Consider the following 23,103-nt stretch of genomic DNA (forward strand, 5'->3'; position numbering starts at 1 on the left):
CACGAAAAAAGACAAAAAGGAAAAAAAAAAAAAAAAAAAAAAAAAGAAAAGAAAATCTGTCTTCAGACACTAAGAAGTGCACACTCTAAAGGGGAAGAGATGAATTCCACCTCATTAAACTCCAGCCAACAACAAAAAAAAGAGAAACTTTATTACAGACTGCAACTGCCAGCTTGAAAACTACTGGTAAGCTTTTTCTTTCCTGGCAGCTGACTGGCCATGGCAAGCTATTTCTAATACAAAGATGCAATTTGCAGCACCGTAGTCTCCAAGGCTAGAGGCATGGCTTAATTATCCAAAGATCAGCTGTTGAGGGCCGGCCCATGGCTCACTTGGAAGAGTGTGGTGTTGATAACAACAAGGCCACAGATTCGGATCCCTATATAGAGATGGCCAGTTAGCTCTCATGGGAGAGCATGGCGCTGACACCACCAGTCAAGGGTTAAGATCCCCTTACCGGCCATCTTTTAAAACAAACAAACAAACAAAACCCACAAAGATCAGCTGTTGGACTTTGTTAAAGAAAAACCTTTTTTTAAAAAATTGCAAAAAGCCGAAGTCCCTCTTCCATTTACAACCCTCCCTTAGCAAACCCAACTTCCTAGAGGTGACCATTGTTTTAACATTTGGTGAATATCCTTCCAGACTCTCTAAACATATGCCATAATTTTAAAAATGCATAGGCATGTGTATACTTGCTTTAAAAGGGAGGGAAGGGCATGCCATACAGACTCTTCTGCAACCTGTTTTTAATTTTATTATCTTGGACATCTTTTCATGTCAGGAAATTGAGATCTACCCTGTTCCACCGATTCTAAGATGCAGTTTCTTTTCCCCTTTCTTTGACATCTCAAACTGGAATGCTTCTTATAATCAATGGGGTCTTACAACTGCTATCAGTCAGGTAGCAGCGTAACGCAATTGCATGAAAACCTCCCATTAACCCTTTCTTGTAAGATTAAGCATCAAAGTGTCTTAGAAATACAGTTGTTCTTTTTATAACCTGTGTAGTCCTCTGCACAGATGTGCGTAATTTATCTACTGTAAACTAAATTCACAAGAATTGCTGGATTAAAGCGTGAGCACATTAAAAATGTTAATAGAGGGCCGGCCCGGTGGCGCACTGCTACAGTGCGCCGCTTGAGAGTGCGGCGGCGCTCCCGCCGAGGGTTCGGATCCCACATACAGACCGGTTCCCGCTCACTGGCTGAGCGAGGTGCGGGCACGACACCGAGGGTTGCGATCCCGTTGCCGGTCCCGGTCCGGTACAGAGTTGGTTGGAGAAAGGCATTGTGTGAGGCAGACCATAGTCACAAAGGAAGTTTTGGCTGGCATCCTGTTATTAAGATAATGTTAATAGAGGGGCGGCCCGTGGCTCACTCGGGAGAGTGTGGTGCTGATAACACCAAGGCCACGGGTTCGGATCCCATATAGGGATGGCCGGTTAGCTCACTGGGTGAGCATGGTGCTGACAACACCAAGTCAAGGGTTAAGATCCCCTTACCGGTCATCTTTAAAAAAAAAAAAAAAATGTTAATAGACATTGCCAGAGTCTGTGACAATTTATGTTCCTAAAAGTGAATAAAATTACCCATTTCCAACATTGGGTATTAATAGCAATCTTTTTAAATGTTTGTTAATATCAAAGATCTTATGAGTGTTTTAAATCACTTTTTAAAAATATCTGAGGTAATTGTAGATTCATATGCGCTTAAATGATACAGAGATTCTATGTACATTTACCCATTTTTTTCCAATAGTAACATTTTGTAAAATTATAGTACAGTACACTATTACCAGGATATTGGCACTGATACTGTGTATAAGAAATATATATTTGGTCTTTGTTCCTGGCACTGAGCTTCTAAAACCCTTGGAATTTTCTAAGTAATAGAAGTATCTTTTGTTATCAGAATAAGTCCCTTTCAATCAAACATGGAGTTTACAATAATGAGGTAACCATTGGTGGGTCCTTAAGACAGCTTCAGTATGGGGGTTGGTAGCCAGAGAAACCAACCATGTGATTAGATGGTTGGAACTTGCAGCCCCACTCTCTGACTTCTAGGTAGGGGAGAAGGGCTGGAGACGGAGCTCAATCACCAATGGACACTGACTTAATCAATCATGCCTATGTAACAGAGTCTCCATAAAACCCCCTAAACAATGGGGTTTGGAGAGTTAGTGAACACATCCATGTGCCAGGAGGGTGGTGCTTTCCAACTCCAGAATGGACAAAGGCTCTTGTGCTTGGGATCCTTTGGGACTTGCTTTATCTACCTCCTCATCTGACTGTTCATTTCTATCCTTTATAATAAACTAGTAGTAAGTATAGCATTTTCCTGAGTTCTGTGAGTTGTTCTAGCAAATTACTGAACCTGGGGAGGTGGGGGGGGATTCCTAAAATTGTAGCCACGTCAGACAGAAGTGTGGGTAACATAGGGAACTCAATATTTGGGACTGGCATCTGAAGTAAGGGCAGTCTTATGGGTCCGAGCCCTTAACTCTATGGAATCTGAAATTAACTCTCTGGTAGTTAGTGTCAGAACTGAATTAAATTTTTGGACATCCAACTGATTTCAAAGAATCGGAGAACTAGAGAATTGGTTGATGTGAGAAAAAAACATCTCAGATATAATCCACCAGATCTTGTTCAGATTTCCCCAGTTTTACTCGTACTCATTTGTGTTTGTGTGCATGTCTGTGTATATTTTTAGTTGCATGTAATCTTACCACATGTGTAAATTCATGTATCTACCACCACAATCAAGATACAGAACTGGTCCATCAGCACAAGGAACCTTTATGTTGCCACTTCTGCTCCCAATACTGCCTCCCCTCCTCCTTAATCCCTGTCAACCACTAATCTGTTCTCCATTTAAATGATTTTGTCATTTTACGAATATTACATAAAAATATGTGCAAATCAAATATCTAGTATGGGATTAGTATCCAGAATATATAAAGCACCCTTACAACTCAACAATAAAAAGAAAAATAACCCATTTTTTCTTTTTAATTGAATCATAATTGATTATACATATTTTGGGGATTCAATGTTGACATATGTTGATCAAATCAATATTACTAGTATGTATATTGTTACAAATTGTACTTATTCTTTATGCTCCTGTCCAATCTCTCCCTATCCCCTTCTCCCTCCCGCCTCCCACCACTGATAACCCTAGATTTCTTCTCTCCCTCTGAAAGAGTAATGGTTACTCTGTTGATTTGTTGCCTGGATGATCTGTCCAATGCTCAAAGGTGTGTTCAGGTCCCCCAATATTATCATAGAGCAGATGCTTCTTCTGTCACTCTGGAATGGGCTTTGTGGAGAGAGATATCCTCTTCTTTTCTTTGGTCTCTGCTGGTGACTCTCCTTGTGTCAATGCACTTCAATGGCTGGCAGACCATCTGCATGGTGGTTGTGACGTCTAGCCACTTTAGCGGCAGCTGCGATTACTGTGGTGGGCCACCCACATGGAGGTGATGTTTTTGGCATGCTCGTTGGCACTGGTGGTGTGCCTGGTTGTGGGCAGGGGGGTCCGGTCCCTGGCTCCATACTCCAGGCCCCTGGGCAGGCCATGAGGCGCTGGCAGTGTGCCTGGATGTGGGAGTGGGGTCTGGTCCCTGGCTCTAAGCCTCAGGTCCCCAGGTGGGTCCAAGGCACTGGAAGTGTTTGTGGTTGTGGGTGGGGTATCCAGTCCCCGGCTCAAAGCCCCAGGTCCCCTGGCGGGCCCCGATGCACTGGTGGTGTGCCTAGGCTGGAACTAATTTTTTGTACTTTGCTTACTTCTAAAACAAGGGAACTTCCTGTGGGAACCAGTACTTGAGCTGTGTGGTTGAACTAAATTGCTGCTTTGCTGCTGTTTCCCTAGGGAAGGCTTTTTGTCCAGCTCAGGGCTCAATGGTTGACCTTATAGGTACTTGTGGCTCTCCAGAGTACCGGTGCACTTGGATTGTATAGAAACTCTGATCTAGGGCCGGCCCAGTGGCGCACTGCTACAGTGCGCCGCTTGGGAGTGTGGTGGCGCTCCCGCCGAGGGTTCGGATCCCACATACAGACCGGTTCCCGCTCACTGGCTGAGCAAGGTGTGGGAGCAACACCGAGGGTTGCGATCCCGTTGCCGGTCCCGGTCCGGGTGCGACACTGAGGGTTGCGATCCGTTGCCGGACACGAAAAAAGACAAAAAGGAAAAAAAAAAAAAAAAAAAGAAACTCTGATCTAGGCCTGAGTCTTTTCATCAAACTGCACCCCATGCGACTCTGCATTCCTGACCAGTCTCCTCTGAGTGGTCCTGTGCTTACTGGGGGACAGATTGGTTGTCCTTGCTGTGTCCCAGTGTTCTCCTGGTGGGCCCGTCTCCCCCACCGTCCATGCTCCAAACACTTCCCATGGGACGGACCTGCGCAGGTCCCTTGTGATGATTTACTGGCCTCTGAATGGCTCCCCCGTTTCAGCTGTTCTGGCTCCTCGCTCCTGAGTTGTTCTACGGGAGCCCTATTAGTGGTCTTGCTGTCCTGGGGGCCACCAAGGCCCTCTTCTCTACCACCTGCCTCCAAGCAACTACACCGAAAGGGCACAGATGCAGCTTCTGCCGGCTCCTGTTCCATATGCTCAGCAGTTCCAGCCTTGAAGCGGTCATGGCCCAAAACACTCCGAGCAGTTTTTTCCTTCTCTCATCATGGTTTCTCCTGCCTTCTTGAACTCCGTAGGTCTCTCCTCCTCTTCCCTTGAGCTCCAGCAGCCCCAGCTTGGCTATTGTTACATTTTTATAGTTGTGAATTGGTTGATTTGTGGGAGAGAGTGATGCTAGGGACCATCTATTCTGCCATCTTGACCGGAACCAAAAATAACCCAATTTTTAAAAGGGCAAAGGATTTGAATATACATTTCTCCAAAGAAGTTATACAAATGCCAATAAACACATGAAAAGAGACTTGATATCATTAGCCATTAAGGAAATATAAATCAAAACCACAATGAGATGCCACTACACATCCATTAGGATGGCTATACTACTTAAAAGGACAAATAATAACAAGTGTTGGCAAAAACATAGAGAAAGTAGAACCCTCACACATTGCTGGTGGGAATATAAAATGGTGCACTTTGGAAAACAGTTTGGCAGTTCTTCAAAACATTAAAAATATAATATGACCCTGTGATTCCACTCCTAGGCATATACCTAAGAGAGATGAAAGCATACATCCATTAAATTTGTTAAACAAATGTTCATGACATTATTCATAATAGCAAAAAAGTGGAAAGAACCCAAATATCCATCAACTGATGGAAATGCAATAAACTGATTTGGAATGGCAATAAAAAGAAATGAAATACATGCTATAAAACAGATGAAACTTGAAAACATTATGCTAAGTGAAAGAAGCCAGTCACCGAAGACCACATATTGTATGATTCCATTTATAAGAAATGTGCAGAATAGGCAAACATATAGAGACAAAATAGATTGGACAGAGAGGATGTGGAGTGACTGCTAATGGTACAGGATTTCTTTTTGGGGTGATGACAATGTTCTCAAATTAGATTTTGATGATGGTTGCAAAAATCTGTGGATATACCAAAAACCACTGAACTGTATACTTTAAGTGGGTGAAATGTATGGTATGTAAATTATATTTCAATAAAGCTGTTTTTTTTTTTTTTTAAAAGAGTATTACATAAATGGAATCATAAAATGTATAACCTTTTAGGATTAGCTTTTTTCACTCAGTGTAATTCTCTGGAGACTGATATAGGTTGTTGCACATATCAATACTTCAGTCTCATTCCTTTTTATTGCAGAGTAGTAGCCCATTACAGCAGTCCCCCCTTATCTGCTGTTTCCATTTCCACGGTTTCAGCTACTCAAGGTCAACCACGTTCTGAAAATATTAAATTGAAAATTCCAAAAATAAACAATTCATAAGTTTTAAATCACATTCCATTCTGAGTAGAGTGATGAAATCTCAAGAAGCTAACTGCCTGTTAGTCATTTAATAGCCGTCTTGGTTACTGGATCAAATGTCAAGGTATCACTTCTGTTCAAGTAATCCTTATTTTAATAATTTAAGTGAAAAAGTGAAAGTTATTGACTTAATAAGGAAAGAAAAAAATGATATGCTGAGGTTGCTAAGATCTATGGTAAGAACAAATCTTCCATCCATGAAATTACGAAGAAGAAAAAAGAAATTTGTGCTAGTTTTGCTGTCGCACCTCAAGCTGTAGAATTATCAGCTACAGTGCAGAAGTGCTTAGTTAAGATGGAAAAGGCATTAAATTTGGGGGCAGAAGACATAAATAGAAATGTGTTCTAATTTATGGCAATCAGGTTTGGTACTATCCAAAGTGTTTCAGACATCCACTGGGGGTGTTGGAATGCATCCCCTGTGAATGCGGGGGTACTACTGTACATGAATGTATCACAGTTTAAGTTACTTTCTAATCAGTACTGATAATCAGTATCTTTTAATATATTGACTAAATGACATTTTTTTCTCCTGTGAGTTGTCTTTTCATATCCTTGGCCCCTTTTCCTACCTTCCCCCTTTTTATTAGCCCTTTATTGTAGGTACTACAAATTCTTTTTCCCAACTTAACTTTGCTTAGAATGATTTTCACAATTAAGTTTTTGACTTTAATGTAGTAAAATATTCTTTTACATTTTCTTCTAGTACTCTCATGGTTATATTTTTAATGTTAAAATCTTTAATAAATCTTTAACTTATTTTAGCATAAGGAATTAGAAGTTGAGTTTCTGGATCCACTCGTAGTGTGACAGAGTAGAAAGCCCACTGATCTAGAAATCAGAAGGCTTAGGTTCTAGTCTTTTTTATTTATTTATTTATTTATTTTTTAAAAGATGACCGGTAAGGGGCTCTCAAACCTTGGCTTGGTGTTGTCAGCACCACGCTCAGCCAGTGAGCAAACCGGCCATCCCTATATAGGATCCGAACCCGTGGCCTTGGTGTTATCAGCACCGCACTCTACCGAGTGAGCCACAGGCCGGCCCATAGGTTCTAGTCTTAGCTTTGCCATTATCGAGCTAAATCACTCAGCAGGCTACCTGTCTGTGGAACCTGCCTTTTCTACTTAGGACAATTGCTTTGAGAAACAAGTAAGATTATACACATGAAAGGAATTCTCCAAAAATGTTCAACAGACGCCTACTATTTACAAAGAAAATTTACAGCATTATATATATTTGCATTGATTATAATACTATTCCCATTCCATGTGCCACATACTAGAAAACATATCTTCAGTCTCAGAGAGAAGTAGCTTGCCCTCCCCCAAATCCTGTTTACAAAGAAGTCAAGTGACTTGCCTGGGGTCACAAGAAAAGTCTAGGGAGAGCTGGTTCTAGAAGTGACCCCAATTAGCTATATCCCCCGCAAAGTCAGAGAGCACCATTTTTCTGAGTTAATAGTTGCTAAAAATGAACTGTCAACGCTTGTCTGTATTCATCTCTGTACACTAAAAACAAAACAAAAAAACTACTGTCTGAAAAATGCAGAGCCTATAATTAGGATGTTGTGGGGGTGAGAGGAGAGAGAGTAAAATGAAAGGGCTAGATTTCAAGTTATAAGTTCCCACCTTGCTTCCGACAGCCTGGGATTTTGATAAAGGCTCCATAGTCTGTCACCATAGCAACCTTTAAAGAAAAAAAAATCAATGTTACACAAATGAGAATCTTTCTTTAGTAGCAGTTAACCTAGCCCCCCCGAATTTCTATGTGGTATTGACTGCCTCCGTCTGCTACAAAACTGCCTAAAAGTGATGCTCTGTCAAACATTCTTTCTGTTCTTTTTGAAATTTAGACTGACAAGTATGTGTGTCACATGGTATGACAGTACCAAGGAATGCCCAAATCCAGCACCCATTGAAATCACCAAAGGAGTTTCATAAACAAAAGGAACAAACAGCAAAAAACCATGTAATAAAGTTAAGCTTTATATTAGCTGCAACTAAGGCGTCCAATTCCAATACAGAGATCTTTAAGAATATGGGACACATCGTGTAGGGCATCCTTTTTCTTAAACTTCAAATCAAACCAGGCCATACAACATATCATATTTCACCCCAAATCTGAGTCTTGGGTTTTATCAAGACAATTAGAGAAAAAGCCAATATACCAACATCTGACAGAACCTGAAAAGATATAATCAGAGAGAAAAAGAACTGTCCCCAAGTCTTTTGTAGACTTTACCTAAAATGGAGAAGTTAGAGCCTTGATGGATCTATGTAATAGGAAACCAATCAATGTTAGTGATGAAAATCCCAGAAACCCTGCCAGATAAATCATTAACCCAGGCTCTACCTACCTTCTCTCCCCTCTATCCTCTAGCCCAATCCACCCCCCATCTGTAGGTTGGGATTGATTCTGTCATTACATACTATATTTATCACTAAATTCATTCTTATTTGTATTCAATACAGTCTTATACATATAAACTTTATTCTTTTCAGTGCCTTTAGTTGTTTTATCTTGGGCAATCAATATTTCAGCTTCACCATGACTAAAATAAGGGGACTGAATAAGAAAATCCCCACTGCACTGCTATTCACTGATAAATACTGAACACTCCCTACATGCAAAACACTATTCAAATCCTCATGACACTGTATGAAGTTGGTACTACTATTCCCATTCTACAGACAACAAAATGATGCATGGAGAGATTAAGTAATTAACCCAAGGTCTAAAGCTAGTAAGTAGCAGAGCTGGGATGTGAACCCAGAGAAAATTTAGTCTTAACTACACTAGAGCTGCTCATGGGTTCCTTTTAAGTATAAAATTCTAACAGCCAAATGCAGTGTAACATCTGGTATCCTATCTGCTCCTGGCAACAATCCTAAGAAGTATTCTCATATATGGCAGGTCCTTACATTGCAGACGAGGCAGAGTAGTATAGGTATAGAAAGAGCACAGTCTTTGGACTGACAGATGTGGCTTCTAACCCCAGCTATGCCACTTCCTACCTGTGGGATCGTGAACACAACTTGCCTTTCAGGGCGTAAGTTTCCATTTGTTCTCACTTTGCTGCTGCAGATAACAAATGATGTAAATAAAGTGCCTGGCATTGGTATCTGGCACATAATATACTTTCAGTAAAGTGTAGCTTTTTAAATTTTTTCTTAATTTTTTTTTTGGTGGCTAGTCGGTATGGGGATCTGAACCCATGACCTTGGTATTATAAGGCAAGTGCAGCTTTTTAATAATTAACAGTTTAAGGGCCGGCCTGGTGGCGCACTGGATAAGTGCGCCGCTTGGGAAGCGCTGCGGCGCTCCCGCCTGAGGGTTCGGATCCCACATACAGACCGGTTCCCGCTCACTGGCTGAGCGAGGCGCGGGGGCAGCGCCGAGGGTTGCAATCCCGTTGCCGGTCCCCGGTCCGGTACGGGGGCAACACTGAGGGTTGCAATCCATTGCCGGACACGGAAAAAGACATAAGAAAGACAAAAAAAAAAAAATAATAATAATAATTAACAGTTTAAGATACTGAAGCACAAAAAGATTAGTGACTGGTAGAAAGGCACACAACTAATCTTACATAAAAGCTAGAGACAGAACATGGGTCTCTTGACTCCTAGTCATCAAATATCATTACTCACCTCAATCTTAGGATGGAAATAAACAAAAATTTGCCTTCTCCTCTTTTTTTAAATGGTGATACTGATACACAGCACTTGAACTAATTCTCCAAGACACCACATGAACAATGGTTTACAAACCAAAAGTTCTAAACTCCTGTTTTACACTGACAAACATGCTATGCTGGAGTAGGGACCAGACAGTCCCAAAGTAACAGTACAATCATGCAGACATTTAAAATCAAGGCAAGGCAGAGCCAGAGGAAGAACTTCAGAGACTAACTTTAGAGATTAGCTGGTCCAATCCTGTCATTTTTCTTTTCTTTTTTTTATTGGTTATGAATATTCATGGGGTACATAGCTGACTGTCACCACTCGTGCCCAAGATGTGATGGCCAGATCAATACTAGCAGCATGCCCATTACCACAAATTGTGATTATACTGTGTCCCTCACCCAATTAATCCCTGACCTCCTTCGCCCTCCCCCTTTTTGCCACCCCACTTTGTATCCATAGATATGCTCTGTCCCTCTGCAAGTCCAGTGCACCACTATCGTCTATCTTAATCCTGTCATTTTTCAAATGAAGAAAGTGAAGATGAGAGACATAAGTGCTTATCCAAGTTCATAAAGTAATTTGTTCTCTGTAAAAGAGGGCCACATAGAGAATGAAGTTAGGGCTGAGCCCGTGGCGCACTCGGGAGAGTGCGGCGCTGGGAGCACAGTGGCGCTTCCACTGCAGGTTCGGATCCTGTATGGGAATGACCAATGCGCTCACAGCGCTCACTGGCTGAGCGCGGTGCGGCCGGTCTCAAAAAGGACAAAGAAAAAAAAAAGAGAGAATGAAGTTAAAGTTTTCTTTTTTAAAAAAGATGACCGGTAAGGGGATCTTAACCCTTGACTTGGTGTTGTCAGCACCACGCTCAGCCAGTGAGCGAACCGGCCATCCCTATATGGGATCCGAACCCGTGGCCTTGGTGTTATCAGCACCGCACTCTACCGAGTGAGCCACAGGCCGGCCCTGAAGTTAAAGTTTTCAATTTTTAATTAGAACAAAAGCAAATCCCTTCTTTCTAGACCAGCTGAAGACACTCTGGCTTTTGCTCCAGGATTCTAGAGAGAGGGCTGAAAAGTCTCAAATTGTGTAATAACACTATCAAAGAGCATAACTATCTAACAAACTTAAAAGTAGCAACTGGAAGTTGGATCCCAAATCACCTTGCTGCTGTAAATTAAGACGATCTCACTTTTCAATTGTGAAGCTCCAGTGTCACATTATAGTCTTTAGATGTAATATAACACACATTAATTTGGCCTCTCCCAAAAGGAAAGGTGAATGTGCTCCAGTATTGATGCACTCAACTGTTCAGTTAGGAAAAGGCATTCCTGCCTATTTCCAGCACCAGGTGTTTCCATCACTGTATCTCCTAGGGTGCAGTCAGCGTTGAAATTAACAGGATGACACCTGCTGTAGATGATGACACAGTCTGCCTGGCATCCCAAGAATAATTAGTCCAATAACTCAGGGGAAAAAATTCAGTAATTATCTCAATTTAATTCAGGGCTTAGATAAAATGAATTTTTCTATTTTCAGATTAGAGGTGGCACTGGCCTTGAAATTCGTTATCCCCATAATGCAAATGAGGAATTTGAGGCTCAGAGACAAGTTACTTGTCCAAAGCCACAAAGTTAGAAAGTAGCATGGCCAGGTATAGAACAGAAAGTTTTTGACTTCTAGTACAATGCTGTTTCCACCTTACTAAAACCAATCTCCATAGCATTTCTTTGGCTATGGTAAGGTTGAGCCAAATCCCAATTCCCACTGCTATGCTTGTACTCCCTACCATGCTTACTGAACTCTGGCACCATGATGTTTCTAAGAGGATAAGAGAAGGATGAATACTGGTTTCTCAGCTATTCAATCACTGGGCCCCCCATCCCTGCTGAACCTGCTAAGAGATATGGGCTCTGTACAAGTTTCTTCAAGGACAACCAGTCGTATGAGGCTGCGTTCAATTTCATTCTAACATACTATGTGCAAGACATCATGTCAGGTACTGTGAAATAAAAACAATTTAAAATAAGAAAAGCTCAGTGTGATGGCTAATTTTAGGTGTAAATTTGACTACATTAAAGAATACCCAAAACCTGGTAAAGTATTATTTTTGGGTGTCTGTGAGGGTGTTTCCAGAGATAAGTACTATGAGCCTGAGTGGACTAGGTAGGAAAGACCTGCCCTCAATATATATAGTTGAGCATCATCCAATCTGCTGGGGGCCCACAGAGAACAAAAACAGGAAAAGGCAAATTTCTCACATTGTCCACCGGAGCTGGGATACACTCTTCTCTCCTGTCTGTAGACATCAGAACTTGAGACTCTTAGGCCTTTGGGTTCCAAGACTTATACCAGTGGCACCTCTGGGCTCTCAGGCCTTTGGCCTTGTACTGAAAATTACATCATCAGCTTCCCCAGTTCTGAGGCTTTTGGACTTGGACTGAGCCACAGTACCAGCATCCGATTTGCAGACAATCTATTGTAGGACTTCTCAGCCTTCATAATCACATGAGCCAATTCCCTAATAAATCCCCTCTCATATATTTCTATACATATCCTATTGGTTCTGTCTCCCTGGAGAATCATAATACACCCTGCCTATTTTAAAATGAATTTCACCAAGATATATGAGATAACCAAGGCCTCTACTCTCCAATAACTCACAATCTAGTGAAAGAGACACATGTACAAGTAACACTAATACAAGACAGACTATGCTAAATGCTATGATAGTTATACAAACAAATGACTGTGGAATAACCAGACTTACCACCTACCTTCCTCCTATACTTCAATTCAGTCAAAATAATTTTCTTACGGGTCTTTTGTTTCCTCTATACCTTTATATACAATTGGACAATCCCAGCTGCAACTTAGCAGAAAGTAGACTTGGAAAGGGGACCAGATTTAGAATCCCAGTTTTGCCATTTATTAATCATTGGGTGATTACTTAACTTTTGAGAAGAGTCTCATCATCTATTAAATGGGGTAACAGCTTTGGAGAGACTCAATAACACAGAATGTATAGGAGTGCTAACATACATTAGGCTCACAAAATTTTTTGAATTTTAAATTAACTGGTCTTCTTTGTAAATACAAGGATACTTCAAAAAGTGCATGGAAAGATTCATATTATCTTTATTTATTTATTTATTTTTGGCAGCTGGCTAGTACAGGGATCAAACCCCGGACCTTAGTGTTATCAGTACTACGCTTTAACTAACTGAGCCAACCGGCCAGCTCCCATTTTATCTTTTAATTCTATTTTTCCACAATTTTTTTTTAAGTACCCTTATATTAGGCACTCATTAAATGTTCATTAGATAAATATTCTGAAAAAAAGTTTCTTCTTCTCAATTTATTATTATTATTTTTTTAAAAGATAACCGGTAAGGGGATCTCAACCCTTGGCTTGGCGTTGTCAGCACCACGCTCAGCCAGTGAGCCAACCAGCCATCCCTATATAGGATCCGAACCTGTGGCCTTGGTGTTATCAGCACCGCACTCTCCTGAATGAGCCACGGGCCGGCCCACTTCTTCTCAATTTATTATGAAATTTCTCTTTACCTAATTCCAAGTCACTTCTAAATCATCTTTTTTCAAAATGTGTTCCTGAAATAGCAAATTAGAACTATAAAGTTCTCTCTGAACATCCTTGGCAGTAATTTATAAAACCCACACTAATCTAAGCCCCATCTCATATAAGAAAAAGCTGTAGGTCTGGAGCTAGTTTACTAGAAATCTGAGTTGGTCCATGGAGAGCAGAGTGTTCTTCCCTTTCTTTTGTGCAGCACTAAGAAGTGAGGACTTCACAATAAGAAAAATCAATTTACCTCCAGTGCTACCACCTCCTTTTTCTGAGCTCTGGTACCTCACTAACTTTTGGGGATATCATGGGCTGTAAAGAAAAAGGACAAAGGCTCTCAAGAGCAGAGTCGTTTGCTGTTTGTAAAAATGTTATTATCCTTTGTATCTTTTTAATTTGTTTTTTGTACACTGACTGTTATATTACAAGTTAGGATCAATTTAACAGAATTCAAGAGCCATAATTATCTACAACTGACAGATGATCACAAAGCTATCCTCAAAGACTTCACATTATTAGCAGGTGAAACTTTTATCAACCAGAAGGCAAGTATGAATGCCATAAGAATGACACTACAGGCACTCATAAGATACTTAAAATAATTTTTTGGCTTTACTTTCACTTCAAGAGGAGGGAGACAATATTAATGAATTCCTACTATGTCTCAGGCATTGTGTTTTTATAGATAATAGCTTATTTAACCTTCACAGTAGTCCTACAGAAGTAGTTATTACCTCATCTAACAAATGGAGATAATATTATTTCTCATTTAACAAATGAGAAAACTGAGACAAAGAAATTGACAGTCTCAAGGATCACATAGTTAGTAAGTAAAAGAGCTAGGACTAGAATCCAGGTTGTCTAGTTTGTGTCCCCTTCAAAATTCATGTTGAAGGTTGGCCCATGGCTCACTTGGGAAAGTGTGGTGCCGATAACACCAAGGCCACGGGTTCGGATCCCTATATAGGGATGGCCGGTTAGCTCACTTGGAAGAGCGTGGTGCTGACAACACCAAGTCAAGGGTTAAGATCCCCTTACCGGTCATCTTTAAAAAAAAAAATTCATGTTGAAACTTAAACCTCATTGCAACAGTATTAAGAGGTGGGAGCCCTTAGGAGGTGATTAGGCCATAAGGACTCCACCCTCATGAATGGATTAGTGCTTGAGGGGGTGAGTTTGCCCCTTCCGCTATGTGAGGGCACAGCATTTGTCCCTACTGGAGGATGAAGCAGCAAGGTGCCATCTTAGAAGTAGAGAGCAGCTCCAACCAGACATCGAATCTGCTGGTGCCTTGATCTTAGACTTTCCAGCCTCCAGAACTGTAGGAAATAAATTTCTGTTCTTTATAAATTACCCAATCTCAGGTATTTTTTTATAGTAACACAAATAAACTAAGACAAATAGCATGTGAAAAATCTTGAAGAGAAAGTAAGCTTAGAACTTTCAGAGCTGTAAGGAAGCCAGTGTGGCTGGAATATGAGCAGGGTAGAACAAAACAACACTGTATGAGTAGGCAAGGCCAAGTCATGGAAGGACCATGAAAATGAGTTTGTATTCTAGTATAATGAGAAGCCTCTGAAGAACTATGAAAAAGCAGCATGTCTGATGTGTTTTAAAAATGTTATTTTGGCTGCAATGTGAAAAACACATTGGAGAGGGGCTACAAGAGAAGTAGGGATCCCTGTGAGTGCCAGGCAAGAGATGGAAAGCTTGAACTAACAGGGTGCTAAGGGGATAGAGAAGTATACAGACCAAAGATATAATTAGGACTTGTGGATGAACTGAAGCGGGAGGGAAAATCAAGATCAAATCAAGAAGATAAATAAAGGATGATGCCCAAATTTTAGCCTGGGTACCTGAATGGATAGTTTCCACTTGCTGAGACGGAAAAGACCAGAAAAGAAAAAAATTTGGTGAGAAAATTAAATATTCAGTTTTAAACATAAATTAGAGATGTTGTAAGGGATCCAAATGAACATGTCAGGTATATAGTTAGATGTCTGGAGCTTATAGGTACATGTGGTAGCCAGATACTACACTAGCCCTTCCCATTTAAACCATAATGCTTAAGATAATCTCAAATGTACAGAAGCATCAAACCCAGCTCCTTTTCATCCTCAACCTATTCTTAACATAAATGGTAGATTTTCAAAGCACAAAACAATATACCTCTCCTTGGAAAATAGTGTAGAGAGCAGGCAAGTTTTCCATGGTCTCAGGCCTTCCTGAATTCATCCTTAATGTTCTATGGCTCCTCCATTTCTCTTCTGCTAAAGCTAATTCAAGTGTCCTGTCACAAAGAAATAAGACAGACAACAATCAGAGACATGCATATGTAGACAGTCCACAACTAGTCTCTAAGGAATAGCACCAATTAGATTTAACACTGAATACTTTCATCCAAATCTCTTTTGTCTGTTCTAATTGAGGGGAGTTTTAGAAACCTTGATCTTACTTCTTTTCAATTTGTTACTCATCCAGCGCCATCAGGCTACTGGTTTTGTTGTTTGTGTGGTTTGTTTTGTTTGTTTTTTGGCAACTAGCCAGTAAGGTGTTTTTCTGTTTGTATGTTGGTTTATTATTGCTATTGTTGCTATTTTTTTTTGCCAGAGGAAAGATTGTGGGGAGGGAGTGTGTGACTAGATCTCAAAAAAAAAGGAACAATGGGAATAAGAGCTAATATTTATCACAACTTACTATGTCCAGACACTGTGCTGAGCACTAGGCATGCAATGTCTCATTTAATCCTCAAAACTCTCAAGATATAAGTTCTATTATTATCATATGACAAAGATGAGAAAACCAAGGCTTCCAGAAGTCAAATGACTAAGCCTATGTCAAAAAGCCAGCAAATGATAGAGTCAAACTCTGGCTGACCCCAGAGTCCATGCTCTTAACCACTATGCTAGGCATTAAAAATTATGTTAAGTGAAATAAGCCAGACAAAGAAAAAGAAATACCACATGTTCTCATTCATAACTGGCCATTAGAAAGGAAGGGAGGGGTGAAAGGAGAGAGGGAGGGAGGAGGGAATGAGGGAAGGAAGTAATGAAGGAAAGAAAGAAAAGATCACAACAATATGCTGAACTTTCAGAAGGAGAGAACAAATCTAAGGATACTGGAGATGGCGGGGGAGGGACGGAGGTGGTTTGGAAAGTGATAGGTCGGGTAAAGGGCATAAAGAAATATCACGATTTGTAAGAATGAATATGCTAATAATAAATTTAAAAATTTAATTAAAAAAAATCTGAAGTGACGTCATTAAAGCGTAGCCTTGTTACACCAAGGTCACGGGTTCAGCTCCCCACACCAGCCAACTGCCAAAAAAAAAAAAAAAAAACCCAAAAAATAAATCCAAAGTGACTTCAAACCAATAAATAAATCCAAAGTGACTTCAAAAAGAGAGAGAAGAGCTTACTTCTTGTTCCTGATAAAATTAAAACACACACGCTCATTTTAAAAGTTTAGATAATACATTAGTAATGAAGAATATAAAAGCATCCATAATTTGGTTTATATTCTTTCAGACTTTTTATATGTAGAAGCAGTTTTTTTTTTAACAGAATCATGAAATCATTAATCATTAACAGCCATTTTCTTACTTAATATAGCAACTCATACACCCATATCTTTTTTTAATGTCCACTCAATAACCCACTGTTGACGTACCAAATTTATTTAACTATTTATGAATTGTGTTAAAATGCAGATTGCAATTCAGTAGGTCTAAGGTGGTGTCTAAGATTGTGCATTTTCAACAAGCTCCCAGGTGATGCAGATGCTGCCTCAGTAGCAAGACTTAGAGATTTGGAGTTGGAAGGTACCTTAGAGATACTTTTGCTCAGCCTCCCAGTTTTGTTTTTTTTTTTCCTTTTTGTCTTTTTTTTCCCCATGACTGGTAACGGGATCGCAACCCTCGGTGTTGTGCCCGCACCGCACCAGTGAGCGGACCAGTCTCTATATGGGATCCGAACCCTCGGCGGGAGCGCCGCCATGCTCCCAAGCGCCGCACTCTACCGAGTGTGCCACCGGGCCAGCCCAGCCTCCCAGTTTTAAACAGGGAGAAAACCAGCAATCTAATGGCTCTTAAGCATGCCTCTCTAGTCTGCTGGATACATCACTGCTACATACATCACTGCTAGATAAAGATAAATCTAATGGCACTGTCCTCAGTTCTCTTTTTCTTCCCAATTACACCTGTCACCAGCAAGACCTGCAACTATTTTCCTTGGATTTTCATAGGCAAATACTTTCTTTTCTCTTCAACCCCCAATTTTCCCTCTCACTTTCACATGATTTCATGTACTGCTTTTGGAAAGTCTTCCTGATTTACAATGATCGTCCATTAAACAGACAGCCTCACTTGAAACAGAACTGAAAGCAAATCTTGTCAGACTGCCAAACCCTGGTTCTAGTATCATCTCAAGGCCCGGGAATGTCCCTATCCTCAAGTTACATAACTCTAGGCTGGCCAGTTAGCTCAGCTGGTTAGAGCACAGACTTAAAACACATAAAATAACCTTGTATCCTCATAATAAACCTAGCCTTTTCTGCATAGGTCAGCCAGAGATGGTTTTTTATTGCTTTCCTAAAAGCACACGGAGAGAATGAAGGCAGATTTGTCAGTTCTTAGAAATGATTCATAAACAGGTTAGTTCCAAGTTCTACAGCCTGGTTGAATTCTGCCTCTTCCATTTCCCAGCTATGCAGTCTCATCTCTAGCTCCTCCCTTCCCTCTGCCCAGCATCCCTTACCTCACATGCTAGAACAGGGGTTATCAACCTGAGGTCAATGGTTCTATGGAGACACCTTTATTATACCTCCAACACTTGGAACATAAGTGAAGTACAGAATCCACAGAGGCACCAGCAACTGGGATATCCAAATTGAGCTCAAACACCTTAGTCTATCATCTATTTCTCTCTACACAAAGGTCATGGAAAAAATAGTAAAAGCAGAAATGAACTTAAGTTGTTCCTCATAGACTTCTGCTGTGATAAGGGTATAAAAAGCTAAGTTTAAAGTGAGATACCCTACACAATTCTTCAAGAAGGAAACTGGCATCCATTTTCTGAAGAAAAGCCTGAAATATAACAGTAACAGGTTTATAATTTCAGGAAAGTAGATGGCTGACATTTTTAAAAAATGGGATGTAAAATTTTTTCCAATTATATTCTATAGAGACCTAGGGTTCTATGGTGGTTATTCAGAGGCTCCACAGTTAATTCAAGTTTATTTTAAAAAGTTAACTCTGAAAGATCTAAATCACCACAGGGTTCAAGAAAACTAAACCAACCAACTGGAAGTAAGCCTCCATACTAAAGTTGGGGGAGAAGAGCCCCTAAAGAAACCAGAATTGGGAGAAGTCCCACTCAGAGCAGTTCGGAGAGTAGGAATCTCTCCTCGGTAATGAGGCAGAGGTCAATTACTGCTGATTCCCACTTACCCTCCCAGCCTTGGGGTGGGCCATGTTGGCAAGGGACGGGGAGTGGGAATTACTGGAGGGACGCCTAATGTAACAGCATATTCTACTTTGATCCAGTCTACCTATTAACCTTCGTGTAAGAACTCATTTGGAAAATAAGAGTTCTGTTGTTTTTTTAAAAGTTTATAAAACATTGAGATTGATATAGTCTAGTCAGACAGAACCACATTCATAAACTTAAAAGAGCAAATAAACTGACAGGGATTGAGGTACATCATTTGGCGTTGCCTTGCCATAGTTCTGGAAGCAGAAGTCAGGGCTTCATTTCACTTGAATGTTTTAAATAATTGTACTATGTAAGGAAGCAATAGGGGCCCAGTGACCAGCCACCCTCTTCCCAAAACAAAGCACAGAGCAAGAAAATGTGGGGTGGAAGTGGCAGGGAGTGGTGGCTGAGGGGAAGAGGCACGCAGTAGGGGAAATGGTGGCCCAAAGAATGAGGTCAGAGTCTATGTTGGGTAAGGAGGGAGTCTGCAAAACCAGCAATGAGGAGCAAACTCAGTGTGGGAAACAGCAGGGTAATGAGAGCATCCACTCACTGAGTAGCCCAGAATGGCAAGTCAGAGACCAAGCATGGAGAGGTGGGGCCTGAGGATCAGAGAAGTAATGAAATGTTAACTTAATGATTTTTGTAGTTATCCCGTGACTATGTAAGAGAATGTCCTTGTTTGTAGGAAAACTAAAGTATTCAGGGGTGATGGGGTATCAGAATAGCAACTTAACTCAAATGATTCAGAAGAAAATGTTATTTGTACTGTACCTCCATAACTTTGTGATTGTTTGAAAGTTTTTTTCTTTTAAAAAGATGACCGGTAAGGGGATCTTAACCCTTGACTTGGTGTTGTCAGCACCATGCTCACCCAGTGAGCTAACCAGCCAACCCTATATGGGATCCGAACCCATGGCCTTAGTGTTATCAGCACCACACTCTCCTGACTGAGCCACGGGCCCAATTTAAAAAAACAAAAAACACATCGTGTCCTCCCATCCCCCAAGCAATGAGAAGTTTAAAGAACATTAAATTGGTGACATATTTTATAGCCTCTTTGGAACTTCATTTCATGTGTCACCTTACTGATCTAGTCGAGATTTTTGTTGTTATTGTTTTTAAGTTTGTTTGGATTTAGATTTTGTTACTTAACAGTACTAACTGACTAGAACCCTAGGGAGTTAACATAATTTTAATTTATCTTAAATCTGTTAGAACCGAGAGAAAAGTCAGCTAATTAAAAATGCTGGGATATGAACAAAGACAGAATAACGACTCCAGAGCCTGCATTCTAAACCACTATACTACAATGTCTCAAAAAAGAGTTGACAGTCCCCACCTAAATTTTGTAGAGTAAGTCCTAACATTAGAAGAATCAATGAAGATTAATCAGAAGGATATCATTCATGCAAGAGACTAGGATGAGCAATGTCTGGATCCATTCATTCAAACATGAAACCAAGGGCCATTACTTTTTTTAAAAAAATTATTTTATTTATTGAATCAAAATTGATTATACATATTTTTGGGGTTCAACATTGAGATATGTTGATCAAATCAATATTACTAGCATATATATTGTTACAAATCATAATTATTCTTTATGCCCCTTGTCCAATCTCTCCCCATCCCCATCCCCCCCCCATTACCCTATATTTCTTCTCTCTTTCTGAAAGAATAATGGTTACTCTGTTGACTTGTTGCCTAGATGATCTGTCCAATGCTCAAAGGTGTGATCAGGTCCCCCAATATTATCATAGAGCAGATGCTTCTTCTGTTACTCTGAAATGGGCTTTGTGGAGAGAGACATCCTCTTCTTTCTTTATCTCTGCTGGTGACTCTCCTTGTGTCAATGCACTCCAGTGGTTGGCAGACTATCTGCATGGTGGTTGTGGTGTCTACCTGCTTTTGCAGCAGCCATGGTTATTGTGGTGGCTGTGGTGGGCTACCCACATGGAGGTGATGTTTTTGGCATGTTCCTTGGTGCTGGCAGTGTGCCTGGTTGTGGGCGGGGGTCCGGTCCCTGGCTCCATGCCTCGGGTCACTGGGGGGGCCATGAGGCACTGGTGTGGTGTGCCTGGGTGTGAGAGGGGGGTCCGGTCCCTGGCTCCATACCTCGGGTCCCCGGGTGGGCCAAGGGCCATTTCTTATTTGTGTTCCCAGTGCCTGGATACTACAGGTACTCAAAGTTTTTTTGAAGGAGTGAATTGAGCTTCACTATGTGCCAAGCACAGGTAGAGTAAGAAAGGTGAACACATTCTGGTCTAAAGCATATCGAAGGAGAAGGAATTGGGACCCATACAATATATTGGATAGGTCAGCAAATGGAAGATTTTTTTTTTCTTTTAAAGATGACCGGTAAGGCGATCTTAACCCTTGACTTGGTGTTGTCAGCACCACACTCACCCAGTGAGCTAACCGGCCATCCCTATATGGGATCTGAACCTGTGGCCTTGGTGTTATCAGAACCACACTCTCCTGAGTGAGCCACGGGCTTGTCCAAATAGAAGACTTTTAAGACTTTTAAACGCCAAACTGGTGGCTCAAACTTCCTTCTTCCCACCAAATTTCTAGAGTGACCATGTTAGATAGATGCTTCTTCCTTTTCAAACACCAGTCATGGACTTGTTGAGAAAATGTTCAGAAGTAGGAAAGAGGAAGAATAGCAAAAGCCAGATAAAACACAAAAGATGGACTCACAAAATTGTAAATGCTGAAAGGATTTATAGAGACCATTAAACCTATTGTTCTTATTTAATTGAAACTGAATCTGAGAGAGGCCAAGTGATTTGACAAAGGCTTCAACACTGGTACTAGACCCCAGGACCAGTACATACTCTACCACCCCTCACTACTGTTTCAGTCAATTATTCCTAAGGTCCCCTTCAAAGTCCTCTAATAATCATAGCTGATATTTGAGTGCTTCATATTTACTATGTATTAATCTAAGAGCTTTGTCTTAACTAATTTAATCTTCTTGACCATCATACAAGATAGGCAACTATCATTGCCATTTTAAAAATAAAGATACAAGAGAAGCCAAGTAATTTGCTCAAAATTACAAAACTGTGAATGATGGAGATGGGATTCAAATCACATTTATGAACTTTCCCCCCTCCCTTTCTAGATTGTGAAATTTTGGGGAGTAAGCTCTTGTCTTGCACATCATCATATCCTTCTTCCCCAAATCTCCAGTGCCTAGCACAGTGTAAGCACACAGAAATTTATAACTGTCTACTGAAATACTGAAGTATTTAATTTTACCCTATTTAAATCATTAGTTAAGTCACCAATTCAGTGCATTTATTGATGTTTGTATGTAAAGTCCTGTGCTAGGTATTTTATAAACCTATTTTAATCCTTAAAACAACTCTACAATGTAGGTAACTCTATTTTACAGGAATGAAGTAACTTGTCCAAAAACATATATCTAGAAAGAGATAAATCTTAGGCCATTCCAAGGGCCACATACACACTTGTTACTAAACAACCCTCTTCGACATAGTCCCTGTCCTCAAAGACTTCCTAGTCTGGTAGGGGTAATGGTGACCAATTACAACACAGTCTGGTAAGTACAAAAGTACTATCTAGGAAGAGAGAGAGCTTGAGGGAAGCAGGGAAGTTTAAGAGGCAGACAACTGAACAGACCTTTTAGGACAAATGGAAGTCTTCTAGTAGAAAATACTGTTCTTTGACCTCATTAGAAACCCCAATCTGTTGGCCTCTATTTTCTTCCAGTGTATCAGCCCTCCCCTTTTTCTTCTCTTTTCTCCCAATCCAGCTTAGATTCTGTAGTCCATCATTCCAATAATACCCTGAACTCCCTTTAACTATGTCTTTATAGCTTACCTATCTGGCAATACCCCTACTCCGGTGTAGTATAATTGCAGACTAAAGAACCCACTGTAGCTAGATTAAGCAGAAAGGGATTTATTGCCAAGTATTTCCAAAATTATTGAAAGCACAATAGCAAAGGCACTGGCAGAACTTCCAACAACTACTACTAACCCACAAAATAACACTGCCTTTACTACAATCAAGAAAGTTATGGCTACCACTGCAAGAAAGTTACCATAATATTTGCCAGCAAAACTGGATGCCTCACACTCTCCTCTCCACATTTAACTCAAATTCAATTTTCGTCTTAGGTGCAAGGGAGTCTAGGGAATAGTTTTTAACTTTCCAGATTCTTCAGTAAGAGAAGCCACATTAGAAGTTGGAATGCATGCGGGCCGAGCCCGTGGCGCACTCGGGAGAGTGCGCCGCTGGGAGCGCAGTAGCGCTCCCGCCGCGGGTTCGGATCCTATATGAGGATGGCCGGTGCGATCACTGGCTGAGCGCGGTGCGGCCGGTCTCAAAAAGGACAAAAAAAAAAAAAAAAAAAAAAAAAAAAA

General features: G+C 40.7%; 1 protein-coding gene across 3 annotated transcripts in view; it reads right to left on the minus strand.

Moving 5' to 3' along the window:
* The window catches only part of ZCCHC17 (zinc finger, CCHC domain containing 17), a 57,651-nt gene that overhangs the window by 31,514 nt on the left and 3,034 nt on the right, over positions 1-23,103 (minus strand). For all 3 annotated transcript variants that reach the window (XM_008580886.1, XM_008580887.1, XM_008580885.1), the window contains exons 2-3: positions 15,405-15,525; positions 7,598-7,655 (exon numbers count right to left, since the gene is read on the minus strand). In XM_008580886.1, the coding sequence (XP_008579108.1) occupies positions 7,598-7,655; positions 15,405-15,470 (124 nt within the window). In that variant the 5' untranslated portion in view covers positions 15,471-15,525. The remainder of the gene's footprint in view (positions 1-7,597; positions 7,656-15,404; positions 15,526-23,103) is intronic.

This window comes from Galeopterus variegatus, unplaced genomic scaffold, assembly GCF_000696425.1.
Source record: "Galeopterus variegatus unplaced genomic scaffold, G_variegatus-3.0.2 Scaffold2190, whole genome shotgun sequence".
Taxonomy (NCBI): Eukaryota; Metazoa; Chordata; class Mammalia; order Dermoptera; family Cynocephalidae; genus Galeopterus; species Galeopterus variegatus.